General features: G+C 35.1%; 1 protein-coding gene across 1 annotated transcript in view; it reads right to left on the bottom strand.

Moving 5' to 3' along the window:
• The window catches only part of LOC137925382 (agrin), a 101,601-nt gene that overhangs the window by 5,633 nt on the left and 73,387 nt on the right, over positions 1 to 22,581 (bottom strand). Inside the window, exons 3-6 of the mRNA XM_068768814.1 lie at positions 5,786 to 5,926; positions 3,861 to 4,008; positions 3,224 to 3,385; positions 1,396 to 1,539 (exon numbers count right to left, since the gene is read on the bottom strand). Of these exons, the coding sequence (XP_068624915.1) occupies positions 1,396 to 1,539; positions 3,224 to 3,385; positions 3,861 to 4,008; positions 5,786 to 5,926 (595 nt within the window). The remainder of the gene's footprint in view (positions 1 to 1,395; positions 1,540 to 3,223; positions 3,386 to 3,860; positions 4,009 to 5,785; positions 5,927 to 22,581) is intronic.

The following is a 22,581-nucleotide window of genomic DNA, read 5'->3' as shown; positions in this document are numbered from 1 at the left end:
GCTTGGATCGTCATGTTGTTTCAGGCCATAGATGCCCACTGTATACGACTCTTTCAAAGATATCTACGAGGGATATACCATAATTTCCATGCTAACATACGTATTATGGAACGCAGTGGACACTGCTACCCATCCTCTGGAAACACAATTATGAGCAATGGCAATTCTATATTATTAATGCTGATATAATATAAGGCGGTATACTGGGGATTGTACTCGCGATCTACAATTGCAAGTCACAGAACTTACCGCGAGGCAGTCACTGCTCTTAGTTTGAATATCTTGTCAAAACTATCCAAAATTAAGACAAGACTTAAAAGATATTTCGATAATATGGTATAATTTCCAAGGAAATGAATAATCGATTGCAGATATCAGCAAGAAATTTAGATCGCAGGGCAGCCACTGCACTTAGTTTGAATATCTTCTCAAAACTGTGTCAAAAGTTAGACAAGACTAAAAAGATATTTCGATGATTATAGGTATATTTTCCAAGGAAATGATTTATCGATTGCAGATATCAGCAAGAAATTTAGAAAAGTAAATCAGAAAGAAGATTAATAAGAAATTCGAAGGTTGCTGAGATACACCAAGATAGTACAATGGTGAATGATGAATAGAAGGGTAAGCGTCTGAGATATGCTTACGTATAAAATTGAAATTAAAAGAATTTCTACGATCTTAGAGTCGATCCACTAAATTCTTTTTGACAGTGATAACAAAAAATAGACTTTTTTTAACCCTCTTTGCTTTTTAAGTTGAGAGATGAACTTATATAGAAGTTCTGTATGATCGTGGTCGGATAAATATCCAAGCGATCGCTATAAATGATAAATAATAAATAATCTTCCTCTTCTACTTCTCTTCAGTCAATGAAAGCCTACTGCATAGGCCTTCCCCAAAGATCACCACCATGACCAGTCCTGCGCTGCTCGCATCCAGCGACCTTGGCTATGTCATCCGTCCACCTAGTGGGAGGCTTACCCACTCCGCGTCTACCAGCCATCGGTTGCACAAGCGACGGTTATTCCTAGTTTTCCCAGGATTTAATAAATTAGAAACTCTCTTGTGGGCAATTGTTGCAGTCAAGACAATCATAGATGGGCATAGCTCTCCAATAAGCTGTTATTCGTGGCGCTTGTCGAACCTTGCTCTTTACTTCAGAAATTTAAGCTTCTAGTAGCTATCTATTCTAAACTAAATGTAGCTCTACCTGCCATTTCAACTATCTCCATGGCATGGGAGAACATAGGCATTCACCAGAGATTTCGACCCCCAACAATTAACAAGTGAATCTTATTACGAAACTATTAGACCAGAAGTGACTTTAAAGTTACCATGTTCAATTGTAAGACATCTACAGAAGAAATTGTAGTATTAGTTTTTTAGGCTTACCCGCAATTCGTGGCCTTCATCCTGCAGGCATTTGCATAAAGCTTGCCGTCTGAACCGCAGGTCGGTCTGGCCACACGCCAGCAGGACTCCCGACAGTGGCGAGTAGTCTGACAGTGCTTTTTGTTAGTCCTCACCACGCCTTGCCTGGAAAATTAAACTTTAATAGAAGTATCGTAAGGTATAAAATCGTTGCAAGCATCAATTTTAGACTCATACATCCTATAATATCGCCAATAGTCGAATCCAACTTGACAAGGCAGCGTTCAGGGAGCTAAGAAACAACTTCTTGTCCAATATCCATCAGTGTCTTTATCTGAACGTCTTTCCAAGTCCTCATTGGCAATTTCACAGTAACTCAACAAGCCATATCTATACTTGGAATTTCTATAAGATTTCGTATAAGAAATGGGGAAATTCCTTAACGTAAAAAATTCACCTACATAGCCTAGAGGATTGGTAAGTTGAAATAGCTCAACCAGTGAGTTACATGGTGCGAAGAACGAGTTGGGTCTTAACGGTCTTTAGTGGAGACCACAGACCGACAAGCGCAATGTAGAACGTCCCACTAACAAAGGTCGACAGATGACTAATAAGTTCGTTAGAAAATGCATGATACAGGCCGTTTCCACCTGGTCTAATCACATCTATCACTGAGGGGTAAGTACAATCAATATTGATGATGATTTTTGGATGTTACAGTATTTACTGAGTAGTCAAAGAGAGGCTAAAAAAGATAAACAAGACCCCATTTCAATTATTTCACTTATTAAGAGTCGATTTAGAGACTCTGTGAGTCTAAGCTAGTCTTCTGATGATCAGCGTACCCACTCAGAGCTTCCTCTATTACTGTCCCTCGCGTTATTCAATTGTTTTTCTTGGAAAGAACGTTGGATGTTCACACAGTCTTAAAGACAGTTTACTCATCAAAGACATATTTTACAAGACATAAATTACAAATAGATATTATCTTTCACTTACTTTGCGCATTAATCTGCAATAAGTCGTCTTCTGTATTTTTAAATTAGTCTCTTAATCTATTTACTAACTTAAATCGTAAAATATTTAAAACTAAGTTTAAGTTAACTAATTATTATGATTATTTTATTAAAATCATTGGTGTCTTGTTTGCTTATAATGACCATAACAATTCTAGTTTTTAAAACTACCACTATCATCATGTCATCCCTACTCCATATTGTCATCAAGTTGTGCGGCCAGTATCTGTGCAGCGGTTGCCGTATTCACATCGATGAATCTTGCGATCGCATCTTGAGTCTCGTCCGTGTAATACACGCACGTGTGTAGTGATATCGCTACGACCGCATGATGGACACTGTTATACAGCCTGAGGATGTCTTTTGTTTTACGAACAACGATGACCGGTCCACTCTTTAGATCCTGAGCGTCGTTGAACCTATCTCTGCACCTTAACCTTAGCTGTGAAGGCTTAATAACTTTAAATGTTATACAGCTTGAGGGTGTATGTTGTTCGAGAAACTTCTATACGAAAATAAATATACTAAATAAATTCAGATCGTTCCTCTTGAAAGAAATATTAGGAGGACCGGAAAGTAATGACGCTTTCTTAAGTTAAATTCATACGACTACATTTTTAACAAGTTATTATTTCTAATCACATTGTATTTACCTTCGTTATCAATAACCTTTTGCCATCTAGTGTACAAATCAATGTCGGAGCAGTGAAATTCAAACGGTTTTTCTGCAAAATTTGTCGACAGAAACGACATTACTTTCCGATCCATTACATATTTATCATACATATTTACGTGACTCTTGGTGACTTTGATAGAGGTATAAAAAGGCTTACCCGCATGTAAGCAATTTCATCTGGCACGTGCTCTTGTAAACGTTGCCATCTGATCCGCAGACAGGACCGTCCAAGGGTGCCTGAGAGCAGTCAACTGGGCAGTTCTCTCGGTGTGCACTGATGTTGTTGCAGGCTCCAAGATGCGACAATCCGATCCCGACCCTAAAATACAAGCACCTTCATCATTACCTTAGAACATACATGTTTTTTTTGACAAGTAAAAACTTTTTTCATATTTATTTAATTGAATCATGCGTTACCTTGCGGAAGTCCATCCTAAGTAAGAAAAGGACCAATATTTAACCACTTCCGCACATGCAGTGGTAGTCGTGCAACAAAGTGCACCGCTGGCGCTCGCTGATAAATGCGTATGCGGCAAACAATGGGAATTATACAACTGCCACCGTTAAACCACTCAACGCGTGTTTCACCCCTCCACGGGGCATCTTTAGGAGCTATGTTACACCGATAAGTGCCAAACACAGAGTTTATTCGGATTAATGTATTCAGATTTTAAATAAATTTATTGAAGTGTTTCTAAAATCGAAATCTATTGAGGAGATCTATGTCCAGTTATGGACAGCGAGTGACTGACATGATATCTGTCGTATGTTCGATAAATTGTAACGTATCTAACCTGCATATTTCAACTTGCAGCATGCATCTATTCAGGTAGGTTCTTCCGTTGGTACCGCATACCGGATCCCTTTCAGCAGTGCACCGGTGTTCGCATTTAGAGCCTTGAGCTCTTGAACAGGACCCTTGATCCTGTGCCAGTTTGACTCCTGGAAATTGCATAGCAACAAAATTTTAAAACAGTCGGATTTTATTATATATAGGCTGAGAAACTATACAATGTATATTAGCTAGACCTGGAGAAACATTTACCACTGCTCAACTAACTTGTGAGTCTAGATCAGTGTTTCCCAACGTGGGGTCCACGCCCCACAGGTGGGGAATTTGACTGTTAAGAGGGGCAGTTAGAAAATGAACTCAACACGAGTTTCATCCTTTTGCTAATATACATTTATATTAAAATATTACATTATATCCTATATATTACATAGGGGACGTAAGAATTTTAGAGAGGCTTCAGAGGGGAGTGATACAGAAAGGGTTGGGAAGCACTGGTCTAGACCAACGTCATACTTTAAGCGAAGCGATAATAGTCGTCTTATTGACAGACAGACTTCGAAGAACGCTAAAATTCAATGGAAAGAAGAAATAATAGATAGAAGTGAACATACTGAATAATCTAAATAAAAGTTGTTGTATATAAATGTATGTAATATTAAAGAATAATAGAATAATGGACACAAAATAAAGCTTAAACGAATATATAATTGCAAAATAAGATTTATAACTAAAATTTAGAGAATTGTTACAGTATTCTATAGAGAAGGAGAGATGCGATGTATGTTAGGTAACAAGGAGTGGAAAAGAATGAGAAGGACACTAAAGGATAATGGAAATAATAAAATAAGTTATTGTTAACAATGTCCCTGCTTACACATGGCAGGAGAGTACTAGTGGTCGCCCTATTCGTGGGCCAAAAAAGAAATGCAACAAAATATAAAAATAGCCATGTATTTTTTTCAATACAAGCATTTTCTAACAAAGTTGTCTACAGAACAGTTTCATTTCAGATAGGATGTACAACATCTCTTTACTTCCAAAGATATCTACCTCTAAACATGATTAAATATATGATGACATGAGATTTTAATTAGTTTTAATAGTCCCTGTAGAAAAGTTAATAGCAATATCTTTCCTACTTAATAATTGCTATTTATTTTTTGCAGGTAATTACAATTGTATGTTTTGAATCTAATACTTAATCCTATAATATTAATTCGTAAAACATTTATAGTTCAAGATAAATATATCAATACAAGGGTTTGGCTACATAAATACGTGTTTTGGTTCTTTAAGTACGATGCTAGACTGTGATCGCACCATAATTTTAAACCAAAGCTTATTAATCTCTTTTAAAAGACCTGTCTGAAACGGTGATAATTATTCGCAAGCGGTGAAATTACGTTACTTACCTATTCTCTATTCCCATCTCAATTCTAACGCTACTTCTTCCAACCAACTCACAATTAGTTGACTAGAACAATTAGTAACGATCTACGACCCTGTATCGGTAAATTTATGATGCCAAATAATCTTTTACTTCTTCGTCCTTCTAATAAATCTGAATTCGTAGATTCTAATCCTGTCCAAAGTATTCTGCTTTAATATAAGCTTGCTCACGGAAGTAGACAGGCATAGTAAAAAGATAAGGCTCACAAGGTAGACAGATGGTGTAGTTAAGTTCACAACTGCTAACCTTGGTGTTCTTTGGGGGGGGGGGGGGTCTTTCTTTGCTGTGGGCGTCTATCAGCTGACTCGAAAATAGTCTACCAAGGCATATATTTAAGATTGAAGGATGTTATTGTTTTTTTATGTTCAGGTCCCTGCATAAAAACTTTAATGAATCTATTTTCGCAGCCTGTTCCTGTATACTACTGTTTTTAAGATAGGGCCTTGAAGTACACCTTATAAATAAAGTAACCGTACCTTTTCCACAAGTCTTCTTTCTCATCTCGCAGAGGGATGGGTATATGTAGCCGTCAGTAGCGCAGACCGGCTCTCCTTGTAGCGCTGGTCCACATATGCGCGGGCAGGAGGCGTCGCGAGCGCCCTCACATAGAGAAGCCACTGAAAATGTAATTGAATTTAAACATAAGGTTTTACTGTCGAAATATTACTGTATGCTTTAGTGGCATTATTTACGCGGATTCTGACATTTTAATGATTATACTAGATTGATTTTTGGACGTCTTGGTATAGGCACCGGGGATAAAGATGAAGCGTTTGACAGTTCGCTGTGAACTTCGCGCGTTTGAAAGTTGTCTGTTGAAGCTGAAGTTGTTGTGTTGTATGTATCGATCCCAAAATTAATTATATTATGTAGCCCAGTTGTAGAAGCCTGAGACTTGTGATGGTAGGCCATAGGTTCGATTCATGGGATACAATATATGTGCATCATTTATATAGGATTGCCACTGTTCAGAAATAAATTTGTAGAGGAGGGATAGCAGCGTCCTCTGCACATCATAATACCACACTGCGATCGCCAACCCTCCTGTCAAGCTTGGCGATTGTGGAATATCCCCCATAGATATCTTTGATAGAGACCTATGCCTTACAGTGGGCATTTATGAGCTAAAAGAAGGAATAAAGGAATTGTTCACTGTGATAAATTTTACATTAATTTTTTTTCTATTAAAAAAGTTAATGCCAATGGCCGACTGGCCAGTAACTTTTGGCAATTTAACAATTATTTATTTTAGTTATGTTCAATATTTAAAAAAGTTTCTTTACGTTTTATACTACTTTTAAAATGATTGCGCATGCGGCAAACAATGCGAACTACACAACTGCCACTGTCAAATCACTCAACACGTGTTTCATCCCTCCACGGGGCATCTTCAGGAGTTATGTCAACTCTGTGTCTCTGTGTTTGGCACTAATCGGTGTAACATAGTCAACAATGCACAAACGTGCACATTTGTCAGCGGGCTGGCGGGTGGTGCACTTTGTTGCACGACTACCACTGCATGTGCGGAAGTGGCTAAATATTGGTCCTTTTTTTCCTTATGATGTACTTCCGCAAGGTAACGCCTGATTCCATTAAATATTTATTGACTCATTTACATGGTTGATAATGTAAACATGAAAAGTAGTTGAATTTTATTTAAATAATAATTGCTGAGTTTCTAATCGGCTCATGTTAACAGCTAGCTGGGTATAATGTTAAAATAAACAAAAATTCAAAAAAGCCTTCTTGTTCAAAGAAATTTTGAGTTTGGAAATTTTTTGCCAAATATTATCTAAGATCAGCACTTGCTTACGTATAGACAAATAGACAAATAATAAAAGGATTTTTAAATACACACAGTAAATTTATTTCCAAATATAGACAATTATTACATATTTACATTGTACAATAAAACTATTAGATAAATGTTTAAAGTTTAAAAACGTAACCAAACATTCATCACGAGATCTGATATGAAAGATTTAAGAATTAATTAAACTATTTCTATTTTTAAACACAGCATCACACGCCTAGTTTTATTCCGCAAATAAATTATTTACATAAAACATATCAAATAACTGTTTGCACTTACTATGGAGTAATACGAAATTAAATACATATAAAATATATATCAATTTAATTTCAACCGTCTAACTATGTATGTAAGAATCAATTTCGTGTAAACACTAAATAAATCGCTTTAAAATAATCCGCGTGGAAACATATGAAAGCCTTCGGATATCTTTTCTAAGCTGTTAAATTCCCGGCTAAATATAGACGAAGATAAGGATCGTGGTACATGCAACGCATTGTCCGAACCGTTGGGGCCATGAAAAGCGCTAATTTAGTCTCAATTTATATTACCTTTTTTAATACTACCAATCTATTGGATAAACTATCGATATACAGAATGATTGATTATAAGTGTGAAACCTTTGAATTTAAAGGTTATTAATCAGCAAAAATATTTAAATTTTTCACACTTGTATTCAATCATCCTGTATTATTACTGTAGAATATATATATATTTTATAAGAATGCAACAGGCCAATAGCTTCTGGATTTCGTTAAGACAGATAATAAATATTAATCAATTTTAATATGTAGTAATCTGAATTTTAATAGCGCTTTTTGTAATTTATTATCATTACGGTATTTAATATTCTGAAATCATTGATTATTTAATAGGGTGCACAGTACAGTAAATGATCTATACATTCACCTACAACCAGTCGCAATGTAAAAGTACTTTTTAACAAGTTTCGTCTCGCTAATTTCGTGGCCCCGCCGCAAGTTTCAAGTAGCTGCAGGCGACGAAGCAGACTGGGAAACTCCATTAGGACCAACAGGACCCGACGCTTTCTATTTATTTATATTTAAACGATATAAATTTTATACGCCACCCGACTCATTATTTCATAAGAGATAAGCGGAAATTCCTTACTAATTAAATTTACTTGAATTAGACTATTTAATTGGTCTACGGTGCAAGGCATAAGTGCCAGGGTTTGTGTTATAGAATACATTCAACAACCTACTTCTTTCAAACCAACATCTTATTTCTTCGCTTACGAACTGTGAACCTCCATTTTCCATCCATGTCTCATCAGCGATCTACTTCAAGTCTCATGGACCTCTAGAAATTCACCTGAACCCTTTTGGGGACTATGGGTCTAAACACAGAGAGGAATATTTGTTGTAAAGATAAAGATAAAATTTATTTAACGTTGGAACTTTTAACAGAACTCTTATCGATTTACAACTTATTATATTTTTAATTTTTAATCTACTCTGCTTCGCAAGGTGTTCGCATTTGTGGAAAATAAGCAAGAAGAAACTCCATAACCACACATTTTTAATAAAGATTTATACGTATACATTTTATCACAACACTGTCAAGGATTCTTGTCATTTAAATATTCGTTTATTGAATATTAAGACTTTTTCGTAAAATTATTTTTAATTTGCGTTTAAATTTTGTTAATGGTTGTACAATAATGTTTTGTGTCATTATATTAAAAAAATATGATACCGTTTATTACAAATGAATTAAAGAAATTTTGCGGTCGATACTTTGGTTCAGTCAGTTTTTCACGATGCCTAGTGTATTTACACTATGATCGTTCTCTCTCCCTCTCTCTCTTTCTCTGTGGCTTAATTTATATTATTATCATATTGATTGTGACAGTTGCATTGGACCGTAGACTGAACATCATATACTATTGACAATATTCTTACAAAACCCGCCAAATTTCAAGTGGCATTTGATCAGCACTGAAAAACAAAAATTTTCCATTTTTTCATTTCCTTACCATAAATATCTAAACCATACACAAACTAAAAATTATTAAATAAAGCAAATATTTCGTGATATTTATATCCTGTTTCAGGATATAACTATCGATAATTCGAAAGATATGATTTTTTTCTATGTACAGATGCAAACAACTTTTACAAAGGAATCATTATCACCCTACTGGTGTCAAGGTAGCGAAGGATTGAGGCTATTTCCTTATCAACACCGTCAACACATTGTTGCATGGACACGAGGTATTGCCCTATTGTATATAATACATACATACAATATACGTAGTTGTTATATGAAATCAAATCTTTCGTTCAAGATTATGTATAAAAAACAAAAGAAAAATTTTAATCAAAATATAAGACGTGCTAACTCACGATCTATTTTTAACAAAATAGTTTTTTTTTTATTTAATGGTCCTCGCTGTTGGGGACCTCTCGTTCCCCTATCTCATGTGGGACAGGGACTTTTTATTTCTAGTAATTTATTCATATTTTTATTATTATTCTCTTTTATTTCTATATTTTAATGTTAGTTTTATTTTTACCTATTGCATTTATCACATTTATCACATAATAAAATAGTTAAGAAATATTTTCTAGACCTATGATTATTTATCTGTTAAATCATTTCTTTTACTTCATCTTTCTTTATTCTTCCCGAGGCAAGTGCGATCCAAATCAGTTTGATGTATTTATTTATCATTGTATCATATTCAGAACATGTATTATATCTTATTTATTATAAGTATATATACTATATAAGTACATATATATGTTTTGTACACGTTAACTACCCATTATATATACTTCTACTATTTCAATACTTTGGTTGTCTGTAAGAGATTGCCTCGTGTGATAAGACCGCCCATCGTTCTCTTTTGCTTATTATTAAACTATTTAAATGTATCCTGGTGTGTATAATGATTATTTATCTGTTAATTCATTTCTTTTTTTCCTCTGTTTATTATTTCTGTGACAAGTGTGATCCAAATTAGTTTCATGTATTTATTTAACATGTATTATACTTTATTTATTGTAAGTATATATACTATATACGTACATATATATGTTTTGTACACGTTATATACGTACATATATATGTTTTGTACACGTTAACTACCCATTATATATACTTCTACTATTTCAATACTATGGTTGTCTGTAAGAGATTGCCTCGTGTGATAAGACCGCCCATCGTTCTCTTTTGTTTATTATGAAACTATTTAATTGTATCCTGGTGTGTATAATAAATAATATTAAATAAAATATGTATAAATGCGTCTTATTTTTAACGCTTTTTGTCTACGTATGACTACCAGACTGAAAAGCATGTATGTGATTTACTCCGACCCTGAAGAACCTGGGTCACAATTCTAGAGGAATAAGGAAGCCGGCAGATCATACCGTACTCGAGCTGTGTGGATCAGAAAGGTGAAGTAAACGCTTGGTATGCCTTCAAGAGAACTCCACAGTGTAGTAGTGGATTGACTTCCAACTAGTCCTGTAGAAAAATGGGGATGGTGGAATAAGGTCGTGAAGTCCTTTAAAATTCCAGACACTGTACTCCCCGGCGTTGTTCAAGACTGAGAAGTTTCTTACAAACTGACTCATTATCATCTAAAATTTTATCAGTACTCCTTTCTACCAAGACAAAACCTTCAAGGCTGTATTTAACACAGCCATCCAAAGGTGGAAGTAGTATTCTATACATCCAGACCTTGACACAGAGTAACCAATTGTCTCGCTCTAAAATATCCTCTGATACTGTTCAAATTAGGTCCTCTATTTTCATTAACTAAATATTACTGAGTCAATTTAAATTCTCTCATCAGGTCAAAACTATTTGAACTAATAATAGGAAAAATAGAATAAGAAAAGTGTAGTAATGTATTAAGAACGCACAACCTAAAGAAAACTGTGATAAAAAAATTAAATAAGTCAGTAATAAAATAAAGAATAAAAAAATGTACCTAGCCACCTAAGAGTAATAAGATGATGGAAAGAAGGCGATGAAAGCAAGAAGGAATGAAAGAACAAAATGAAAGATGTTGTGATGGAAGTAAGGTAAGAATAAAAGAAATTGAGAAGAATGACAGTGAGTGAAGAATAACGATGAAAGATCTGAAAAACTTAATTGTAAACAAAGACCCTGATCCCAACTAATTAGAGGTACGAGAGGCCTCCGATAGCGGGGGCTATAAAAAAAAACTATTTGAACAATATTGAAAGAAAAGTATTCCAATATATCTGTTAGCAGAATCTTTTCAGAACAGTGCCACGGACTCTTCTAGCTTTTATATGTCATTTCAGAGAAGTTCAATCTGATTTTACCTTTACATCAAATAAGACTTTTCTGGTTTTACTCATGACACGTGCTTATTGGAAACGATTCCATGCAGATAGTAACATGAACAAATAATGTTTACACTAAGTTACAATTCATTTAAGTTATCACTAAGCTGTTTGATTGTGGACGACGTGATTTTTTATATTAATCAAAAATATACCTTATGGTTATTTGATGTAATTGAGATTTTCTAGGTGAACCGATAACATAGTAAAGGTTGCGAAGCCTTTAAATGAGGATCTTTGGTAGACACCTACACCTATTTTAAAGCCTTATTTTTGGTGTCTCTTGAACTCCTCTATCATGTGTGATTACAAATAGTTTTTTACAATAATATTTTTTAAGAAATCTTCTCTCTCTCTATTTTGATTCTTACCTTCCTTTCCTTATTAATGTCACTTTACATCATCTTTGACTCTCTCTCAATATTTGTACATACATTGTTTTACTTTCATCATCTTCTCTTTTAGATTTTTAATTAGTATACATTGTTTTTATTACTCGTTTTCTATAGTTCATTCTTTTCAGCCGGTAGACGCCCTACTGCAAGGTTTAGGTCTCACATAAAGATCGCTTCGACGATGACCGTTCTTAGGCTGATCACATCCAGGACTTCTAGTGTCTTTAACTGTATCGCCGGTCTACCTAGTTAGGGGACTACCCTCGCCACGTCTACCTACTCGTGGTCTATTTTTTTTTTTTTTTTTTACTTTGATATTTCTATGGTTATTTTATCTTAACCCTTAATAGCCTAGAGTTTCAATTTTGATACCAATCTTTTAAACCGAATGTTCACATTACTATTAGTTTTTTATAGGTTGGCTGTACGAATTTTACTGTTGTATAATATTCTTTCCAACGAAATTTTGAAAAAATCTATTTTTCCCTTCATCTAGGCCCCTGAAGCAAAAACACAGTAATATTAAAAAAAATCACTTTCGCAAATCAGGCTATTTATTAAGGGTTAATTTGGAGAATTCTAAATTTTCATTTCTAATTCTATTTCTTATTTGCTATTGTATATATTAGAAACTTATACCTTGCAGTGGGCATCTGAAAAGAAGTTGTTTTCGTGCATCTATGTTATTTTTCTATTTCTATGTTATTTCGTGCATTATGTTAGACCAGTCAAACATTCATAGACGGCATTCATTTCTATTCTAGATAAAAGTGGTAAACTGAAAAATTTCCAGCTTTTATAAAATAAACAGGACATGGAACTCACGGGCTTTCGCTGTGTAATACGGGTAACAAACGTTGAAATTTAAAGCATCAATCAAATGAAAAAAAAAAATCTTCTGAAGCACAACCACCGTCAAAAGTCAATATAACTTTTAACAGCTTTCGTGACTACACAAATTGCTAACCATAAGCTTTAATTGCATCGGCTAAATGAGGGCATTACAGTTTCTGAACGTTCTCAACAACATTCAGGCTATATCACTGAATTTATTTATTTAGGTACACCAATAGTACATACAAATTAAAATTAGTTCAAAATGTATCGTATAAACAATAGTTTTATTATGTGTTCCTGTCTTCTTTTTCTTTTCAGCTGGTGGACGCCCATTGCAAGTCTTAGACCTCCACCAAAGGTCGGTCTTCCTCTGCCCGTATCCAGAGGCTTGACTACCCTCCCCCCTCCCCGCGTCTACTGGTTCGTGATCGCCACTCGTAAAGCCTTCGGCTTCATCAGCCATAGGTTGAACGCGCCACGCCAACTGCCACTTTAGACCTACCTCCGTGATTTTAATTCTTTTGATTTCTGATTCTGCTGCGAAACTTCAAGCATATTCCTCTCCATTGCTTTCTGAGTGATCTTGAGCCTTCTCATTAGGCTCTTCGTAAGTGACCACGACTGAGATCTGTATTTCATCACCGGCAACATACGAGTATATTGGTGAAAAACTTTCGCATTCGAATATTGCGGTAATGTGTGTTTCATATGTACCTTTATATGTAGCACAACATTAAAAATTTATCACATACAATATTGCTGAAAGATCAGACTACATCAAATCAAAATATTTAAGATAAAAGTAATCGCCAGTAAGAAACATATGGCTTACAAATTTAACACTGAAAGAGCTCTTAATTTCAAAATGTTTCCTCTGGCGCGCTATCTTTTTAAGGAAAGTGCTTAAAAATGTGTTATGAATACAGTGAATTATTAAGGTGGTGTGTAAAGATTCTATAAGTCGTGAAAGATATGAAAAGGACCAATATTTTGCCACTTCCGCATATGCAGTGGTAGTCGTGCAACAAAGTGCACCGCCCGCCCGCTGATAAATGCGTATGCAACAAACGATGTAAATAACCCAACTGCCACCGTTAAATCACTCAACACGTGTCACCCTTCCACGGGGCATCTTCAGGAGTTATGTTACACCGATTAGTGCCAAACACAGAGTCAACACGTGCGGAAGTGGCTAAATATTGGTCCTTTTCTTACTTAGAATGGACTTCCGCTCGGTAACGCCTGATTCCATTAAATATTTAAGATATGAAAACTAACTCTTGTCAAAAACTGAAACTCTTGTCTAATTTCAAAGTTACTCAACAATGCATGACTCTTCATATGTATGCCTGAGCAAGGATTTTTGTTCGGACTCGTATAGAAATCTTGATCATAGCCCTCAGATATAAAAGGGCTGCCAGTGGATACAAGTTAAAGTGACAGTGGGCATGCTACATAGGACTAAGAACAGATGGCCGCTCGCCTTAACCCTTACTGGTCGTCTGACATAAAAGGCAGCTAGCGCTTAATGCCCGTGCTATTACAGCATCGCGCACAATAGTAGATATCAGAAACTTATGGTTGTAACAAAAATAAATAGATTCTAAAAGATCTTATCTATAAGATAAAGTATTTCATTGTGTTATATAGGCTTTATTATCTTATTAAAAAATAAGTTCAACCTTTTATTTCTTAATTATTTAATGCCTGATTCTATATTTATTTAACAAAAAAGAAGTTTATAAATTGACATGGAATAGTCCTAAAGTTAACTTTATAACAGCGTTTCATTTAGATTATGATAGACAACCTCTTTCTACTTCTAGGGTCCTTTACTCTTAAAAAAAACTATATATTATTTTTTAATGAAAGTAATGTCAGTCATCTATTAGCGTGACCCAATAAGTAAGTGATTATCGATGTATAGATCGTTTATTCGCTTTTTTGCTACAACCACAAACAAACCAGACGAAGGCTTCGTTAAACTCCATTCATGCCGTTTCAAGTTTAAGCCGAGTCATTGACATTGATCAAGCGTTTGACCCACATCGCCTAGATCAAGGTCACCGTGCAATGTCAGGTTTTTATCTTCAGACATTTTAATCGCCCGCTCTATGTGATGTCTGACGTTTTCGATGAAAGCTCTACGGTTATTTTTGACATCAGTTTGACAGCTGTCAGTTGCGTAGATTTATACGCTGTGTTTATTTTTTTATTTTTTTTTAATTACATTCGTCCTGTTTAATTATCACGTCTAACTGTATTAGTGTTTATTGTTTGAAATATATCTATTCTATATTTTAATTTATAATGTTTTTTATTATTCACACTCGTAAAAAAAATAACTGGTAGGTTTTTTTTTTAATAGAGCAGTGGCAGGGCCGAAGCATGCGATAGTAGGTCGTAGGTTTGATCAACATACAATCTTATATAGTTCACACTTTGTGCATTAATTATATAGGATTGCTACTGCTCGCAAAACAAGTTTCAAGATGGTTGGCAGCCTTTATGTTAAAAATGCAATGACGTACCATGATGAGCAGTGACAGCCTAGCATTAGAGGACTTAGAATTGCAATCCCAGGTCGCAGGGGTATATTTCCGAGATACTTAATCATATTGGATTACCACTGCTTACAAACAAGTTACCAGAGGATGGGCAGAAGTATCCTCTGCGTACCATAATACCACAACCGATCGCTAACTAACCTGCCAAATGAATATCCTCATATTTATCTTTGTTGAAAGCATATGCTTTGTTAATATCTACTACAATTTCACTTGATTCCGAGACCGCCCAACTTTGATCTCTTAGACGTACGCTATATGTACTACCATCTTTCAAGGGCCCCCTCCAGAAACTTCAGCTAGGGCTGTCACTTGTCGATAATACATGTTTACCATTCCGAGTCAAGGGCGCCAAATTGCGTCTCTTTGTGTGAACCCTAATAGTTTAATGAAGTTAAAAGTAGTTAAAATTCTTCTTTTGTTTCTTTTTTATCTACAGGTTCTTTCTTCTATTGTAAGTTCCTTATCTAATTTTATGTAAACTTCTAAATGTACCTTTTGAGTTGTAATTTCTTTTTCTGGTTTTTAAGTGTACTTTCTCATATCCAGTTCTCCTTTCTTAATATCAAATCACTGCCTTTGATTGCCGTATGTGTCTCTTCTATTCCAGCGACAGCTTGGTTTATGGCTCTTAAATTTAAGATTCAACAACTTTACATGTCTGCTTTATTACATCCTAGATTACTTTAAATAATAAATAACTTCAGTTTTATCTGTGTAGATGCTGAGGATTTCTATCTGTTGATATTTATTGTCGTGTTCCGCTTGTAAAGATGGAACAATAAAAGAGCCAAGTGATCCTGTTCCCGATGGAATATTTATTCATGGCGGTCGTCTTTGAATTGCTTAAACTATATCAGTCGTAGATAAGTCTGCTTGAGTAATGACTGAGACGGTAGACATTAGAACTTAAGGTTGGCACTGATGTATGTCTACTGTGGATCTACTATCTGATTTATGCTAGCTTGATGGTCGGTGAAATTTATGATCATTTAAACTTTTCCATTGATTGCTTCTTATAATGGTTAGACTGGAATGTCTGGATGCTTAGATAGGATATAATACTCTGATCAAAAAGTAAAGTGAATTTGTTTATAAAATGCAAATTCTTTCTGGACGAAAAAATGCACTTTTTCCAACTCTTTTTAGAGTCCTAGAAACAGTAGAAATAGTCTTCTTCGATTCCGTTTTTATCTCCTCAATCGTGTCAAAATGATATCCCTACCACGACCTTTTAAGTTTACTGTATAGCCTGAAGTCACAAAGAGTCAAATTAGGTGAATAGGATGGTTGTAGAATGATATCAATCGAGTTTTTGTCGCATTTTTTTACTAAAAATTTGAGCTACTTTGGCACAAATCTAAATAAAAAACAATCTTCAAAATAGTTTGGGCTGATTTCATATTCCAACTTTTAACAAATACGCTTGTAATAAACCATCTTACCAACCAAACAAAAATTCTTTCCTTCCTACAATTTCATCTGAGTTTTTGATCACAATAGTACATTTATCAGGTTATATTTGTTGCTGTCTTTTCTTTTATTCTTTCTATTTTCTTACGTTCTTCCCAGACATTATCCTTATGTGATTGATTTTATTAATGAAGAATTAATGGTCAGAAGTGAGCTAGGCACAGCGCTTGTGCAACCAACGGTAGTTGGAGACCGAAAGTTTCTCGAGTCACGACCAAGTACCGGACGCAGCGTGGGTAGGCTTTCCACCGGATGGAACAATGATTTATACCAGACCATGGGGCGTAGTTGGACTCCACAACACCGGTCGTTGTAGTGATAGTGTAGTAGTTTACTATGGTCATGTTAATGCATGGAATTAAATATTTCTAATGGATTTAAGCCTGATGTTAATGCGTGGTATTAAATGTTTCTAATAGATTCAGGTTTTATTTTGCGGAAATCCACCCTTAGTAAGAAAAGGACCAATATACAGCTACTTCCGCCATGCAGCAGTAGTCGTGCAATAAAGTGCACCGCCCGCTAGCCCGCTGATTATTGCGCGTGTGGCAAACAATGTGAATTACAACTACCACCGTTAATTCACTCAACCCGTGTTTCACCCCTCCACGGGGCATCCTTAGGAGTAATGTTACACTGATTAGTGCCAAATACAAAGTCTCTGTCGCATTTATCAGCGGGATAAATTTATTTGATTTATTATTTCTGTAACTAATGATTTTAAATAAAGTATACTATAGATTAATTGACAGAAAATAATAAAAAAATTCACTCATTTAAAGACTTTAATTTTTTTTATGTATTTAAATAGTTATAAATAAATAAAAAGTAATGTAATTGGTATAAAAATTCCGGCAGCCCTGTTCCATCATCATGCGGCACACACGCTCCGTGGGCGTGGAATGCGCGGGAAGACTGCGCTTCTAAATTCAAATTTCCCGCGCATTTTGAATTGCAGACACGCGCCGATCGGTTCAATGACATCGCCATTGTTTTGCGAAACTCTTTGTTTTTTTTTTAAAAAAAAAAAACAATGTCACATTCAATCATTTACCTTTAAATACGAAACAATATATCTTTATGTTTTCAATATATGTTTAAATAACTCATCTCGACTAAACATGTAAGGTTTTAATACTAAAAAATCAATAGGCCAGTACGCAAACATTGGACTAAAACCAAGCGTATGGAGGATATTAAAAATTTTATTTGGCGCCATACTTACTTCATGTAATGCAATCGTAGCGATTCGGATCTCTTTATCGACCTACTCCATTTTAATATCACCAAATATTTTACAAAATATTGACGCGAAAATAAGAATACTTAATGAACTGTCATACAATAATGAAAGATTCCAAATTCAAAAATAATGTTTTGTTCAATTTTTATTTTAACTTTATTTATGGCCAGACTGTGTATATAATATTTAAAAAAGGACTTTTATTTATTTTCAGACTTTAAATAAGTTAAAAAAAAATAAAAATAGGAAAAACAAGTACATAATAGCGACCTTAATAATGGTAAATATATTTGACCTCAATACAGTAAAATATGCTTAAGGCTGGTAAGGTTTCTTTAAGTAGGTTTCAGACTTTGTAGATCTAGGCTTAGTTCTTTCAGCGATTCTCCATTTCAGACCAGATGAAACTTTAAATGTCAATTCGATAAATCTTAAAAAGAATTTGTAGATATCAAAATAAATTTAATATTCATCTCTTCCTACAGTAAAATTAAATGGTGAGAATTTGAAAACTAGTTTGCATTAATAGGCAATGTATATTACACATGGTGTGAATATCGAAAAGAATATAAGAAGCATTTCAGAGACAACTGGACAAACAGATAAAAACTTTCTACAAGTTAGCTGGCGCGTGCGAGTTGTGAAGGGCCGGGAGGCTTCGCCGCGCCCTATACGAGTACGATAGCAAGCAATTTACTTTATCACTTATAACCCAATAACTGTTTTGTTAACAATACCGACTTTTCACCGTCGCCTGTTAACGATCGACGGAGTGATGCGATTTACAACGTCACTTTTGTTAGACGATCGTAAATATTGATATAACTGTCGTAGCAATGTATTGCGAAGTATTCGATATGTTATTTTGTTACTTTCTCTTAGTACATTAAACGAACGTTTCAATTTATTACTTTTTATTCATGTCATTACCAATTATATATACGTCATAAAAGGAATGTTCCAGAAGCCCATTTCTATATAAACTAAAATTAAAATGACTTCTAGAGTGGTATCCTATAACAAACTCAGACGTTTCTCTTGTGTCAATTGACTGTATTATGATTTTGGCTAACGGGAGTAAAACTTGGTCTCTCACTTCGGACTCTACTGTCGAGGTCAGAGTGACTCAACGAGCCATGAAGAAGGTTGAAATGGCAGGTAGAGCTACATTTAGTTTAAAATAGATAGCTATTGGAAACTTAAATTTCTGGAGTAAAGACCAAGGTTCGATAAGCGCAACGAATAACATCTTATTGGAGAGGTCGTTGCAGTCGTAGGACATTCACAACTGAGCATAGCAGCTGTGAATATCCTACGACTGCAACAATTGTCCACAAAAGTGTTATGTTAAAAAACTGCAACGAATAACATCTTATTGGAGAGCTATACCCAGCTGTGAATGTCCCATGACTGAAAAAATTGAACATAAAAGTGTTATGTTAAAAACTACAACGAATAACATCTTATCGGAGAGCTATACCCATCTGTGAATGTCCTACGACTGCAACAATTGCCCATAAAAGTGTTATATTAAAAAACTGCGACAAATAACGTCTTATTGGAGAGCTATACCCATCTGTGAATGTCCCACGACTGCAACAGTTACCAACAAAAGTGTTATGTTAAAAAACTGCAACGAATAACGTCTTATTGGAGAGCTATACCCAGCTGTGAATGTCCCACGACTGCAACAGTTACCAACAAAAGTGTTATGTTAAAAAACTGCAACGAATAACGTCTTATTGGAGAGCTATACCCATCTGTGAATGTCCCACGACTGCAACAGTTACCAACAAAAGTGTTATGTTAAAAAACTGCAACGAATAACGTCTTATTGGAGAGCTATACCCAGCTGTGAATGTCCCACGACTGCAACAGTTACCAACAAAAGTGTTATGTTAAAAAACTGCAACGAATAACGTCTTATTGGAGAGCTATACCCAGCTGTGAATGTCCCACGACTGCAACAGTTACCAACAAAAGTGTTATGTTAAAAAACTGCAACGAATAACGTCTTATTGGAGAGCTATACCCATCTGTGAATGTCCCACGACTGCAACAGTTACCAACAAAAGTGTTATGTTAAAAAACTGCAACGAATAACGTCTTATTGGAGAGCTATACCCAGCTGTGAATGTCCCACGACTGCAACAGTTACCAACAAAAGTGTTATGTTAAAAAACTGCAACGAATAACGTCTTATTGGAGAGCTATACCCATCTGTGAATGTCCCACGACTGCAACAGTTACCAACAAAAGTGTTATGTTAAAAAACTGCAACGAATAACGTCTTATTGGAGAGCTATACCCAGCTGTGAATGTCACACGACTGCAACAATTGCCCATAAAAGTGTTATGTTAAAAACTGCAACGAATAACATCTTATTGGAGAGCTATGCCCAGCTGTGAATGTCCCATGACTGCAAAAATTGAACATAAAAGTGTTATGTTAAAAAAACTGCAACGAATAACGTCTTATTGGGGGGCTATACCCAGCTGTGAATGTCACACGACTGCAACAATTGCCCATAAAAGTGTTATGTTAAAAAACTGCAACGAATAACATCTTATTGGAGAGCTATGCCCAGCTGTGAATGTTTAATGGAATCAGGCGTTACCTCGCGGAAGTCCATCCTAAGTAAGAAAACGACCAATATTTAGCCAATTCCGCACATGCAGTGGTAGTCATGCAATAAAATGCACCGCCCGCCAGCCCGCTGATAAATGCGTATGCGGCAAACAATGCGAATCACACAACCGCCACCGCCAAATTACTCAACACGTGTTTCACCCCTCCACGGGGCATCTTCAGTTATGTTACACCGATTAGTGCCAAACACAGAGACATTAACAAAACATAAAGACATTAACATAACAAACAAATAACATCTTATTGGAGAGCTATGCCCAGCTGTGATTATCCTACGACTGCAACAATTGCCCACAAAAGAGTTACTAATTGATTAGAACCTAGGAATAACCAAGGTCGAATATAACTCAAATAATTACTCATCTGAAGTGGCAGTGAATAAAGCACGTCGCTTGTGCAACTGATAGCTGGTAGACGCGGAGTGGGCAAGTTGCCCACTTGGTGGACAAACATAGTTAAGGTATCATGAAGTCGCTTGATGCTGACAGCGCAGGACAGGACAGGCAGCTTTGCTGAAGCCGTCAATCGGCTAAGAAGAATAAGGGAAAGGCATAAAAACTTATCTTTATTTATATATATATATATACTAGCTGATCCCGCAAACGTTGTTTTGCAAAAAAAAATAAAGTTTTTTATTAACAAATGTAAGATAACGGTTGATCGTAGAGGAGTGAAAATTTAGGTTTGTATGTATTCTTGTATGCTGTATCATAAAAAAATAAAAACCAAAAAATTGTCTAAAAAATTAAAAATAAAATTTAGGGGTGGTTTAACTACTTAGGGTTATGGAAAATAGATAGTAGCCGATTCTCAGATCTACTAAATACGCATATAAAATTTGGTAAAAGTCGGTCAAGCCGTTTAGGAGGAGTTCAAGTTCGAACACGTTGACACGAGAATTTTATATATTAGATATATTCCTATTTATTTAATACCTTTCATTTTTATGTATATATTAGTGTTCTTGTAAGTATGTATATTAATTTATGTATTTATATGTATGTGCATCCCAAACTGCCCTCTCCTTCGTGTCTCTCATCTCCATCCAAAGGTTATCTGGTAGAGATCGCCTCGAGCGATAAGACCGCCTCTTGTACCTCTATTACATTGTTTCTTTTTTATAGTTATTTTCTATGGTGTAAAGTGTAAATAAATAAAATATTCAATACAAACCTTGTAATATCTAATATATAAAATTCTCGTGTCAACGTGTTCGAACTTGAACTCCTCCTAAACGGCTTGACCGACTTTTACCAAATTTTATATGCGTATTTAGTAGGTCTGAGAATCGGCTACTATCTATTTTTCATACCCCTAAGTGATAAGGGTTGTTCACACTTAAAAAAAAATTATTTTTTTAACGAAATTTTTTGTTTTTATTTTTTTATGATACAGCATACAAAAATACATACAATCTTAAATTTTCACCCCTCTACGATCAACCCCAATTTTTTTGTTAATTAAAACCCTATTTTTTTGCAAAACAACGTTTGCGGGAACAGCTAGTAGATGTATATTTTTACTAGAGTTAAACTATATGTAAGCTAGGCGCAAAAGTTTGGTTAGAATTTATATGAAACACTATAAAATCATCGGTGTAACTTGGCGGCGACGGTAAAAGCACTTATCCTGTTAATCTCAAATAAACATTCTCTTAGTCTTTACCGAGAAATATTTCACATCTGGAGCGGTAACGGTACCCTGGATCATCTGTTTCGCTCTAACACGCCTTCTCTGTTATACACACGAGATCAGATCTTAAGACAAATCGAGCGACATTTTGAGTTTGCTTCGCGTATATCCTGCTTTCTACGCTATCTTTGATCATTTTATTTAAAGTTATACATACACGATATTATTTATTTGTGCATTAAAATAAATTTACGATTAATATATTGAACACGGGAGTCAGAAGCAATCTTTATTTCTTGTTGTTTATTTGTTAATA

Source organism: Battus philenor, unplaced genomic scaffold (genome assembly GCF_028537555.1).
Source record: "Battus philenor isolate CCGP_79_NKW_IND1 unplaced genomic scaffold, ilBatPhil1.0.hap1 SCAF_27, whole genome shotgun sequence".
NCBI lineage: Eukaryota > Metazoa > Arthropoda > Insecta > Lepidoptera > Papilionidae > Battus > Battus philenor.
This window is presented reverse-complemented; position numbering and strand designations above follow the sequence as displayed.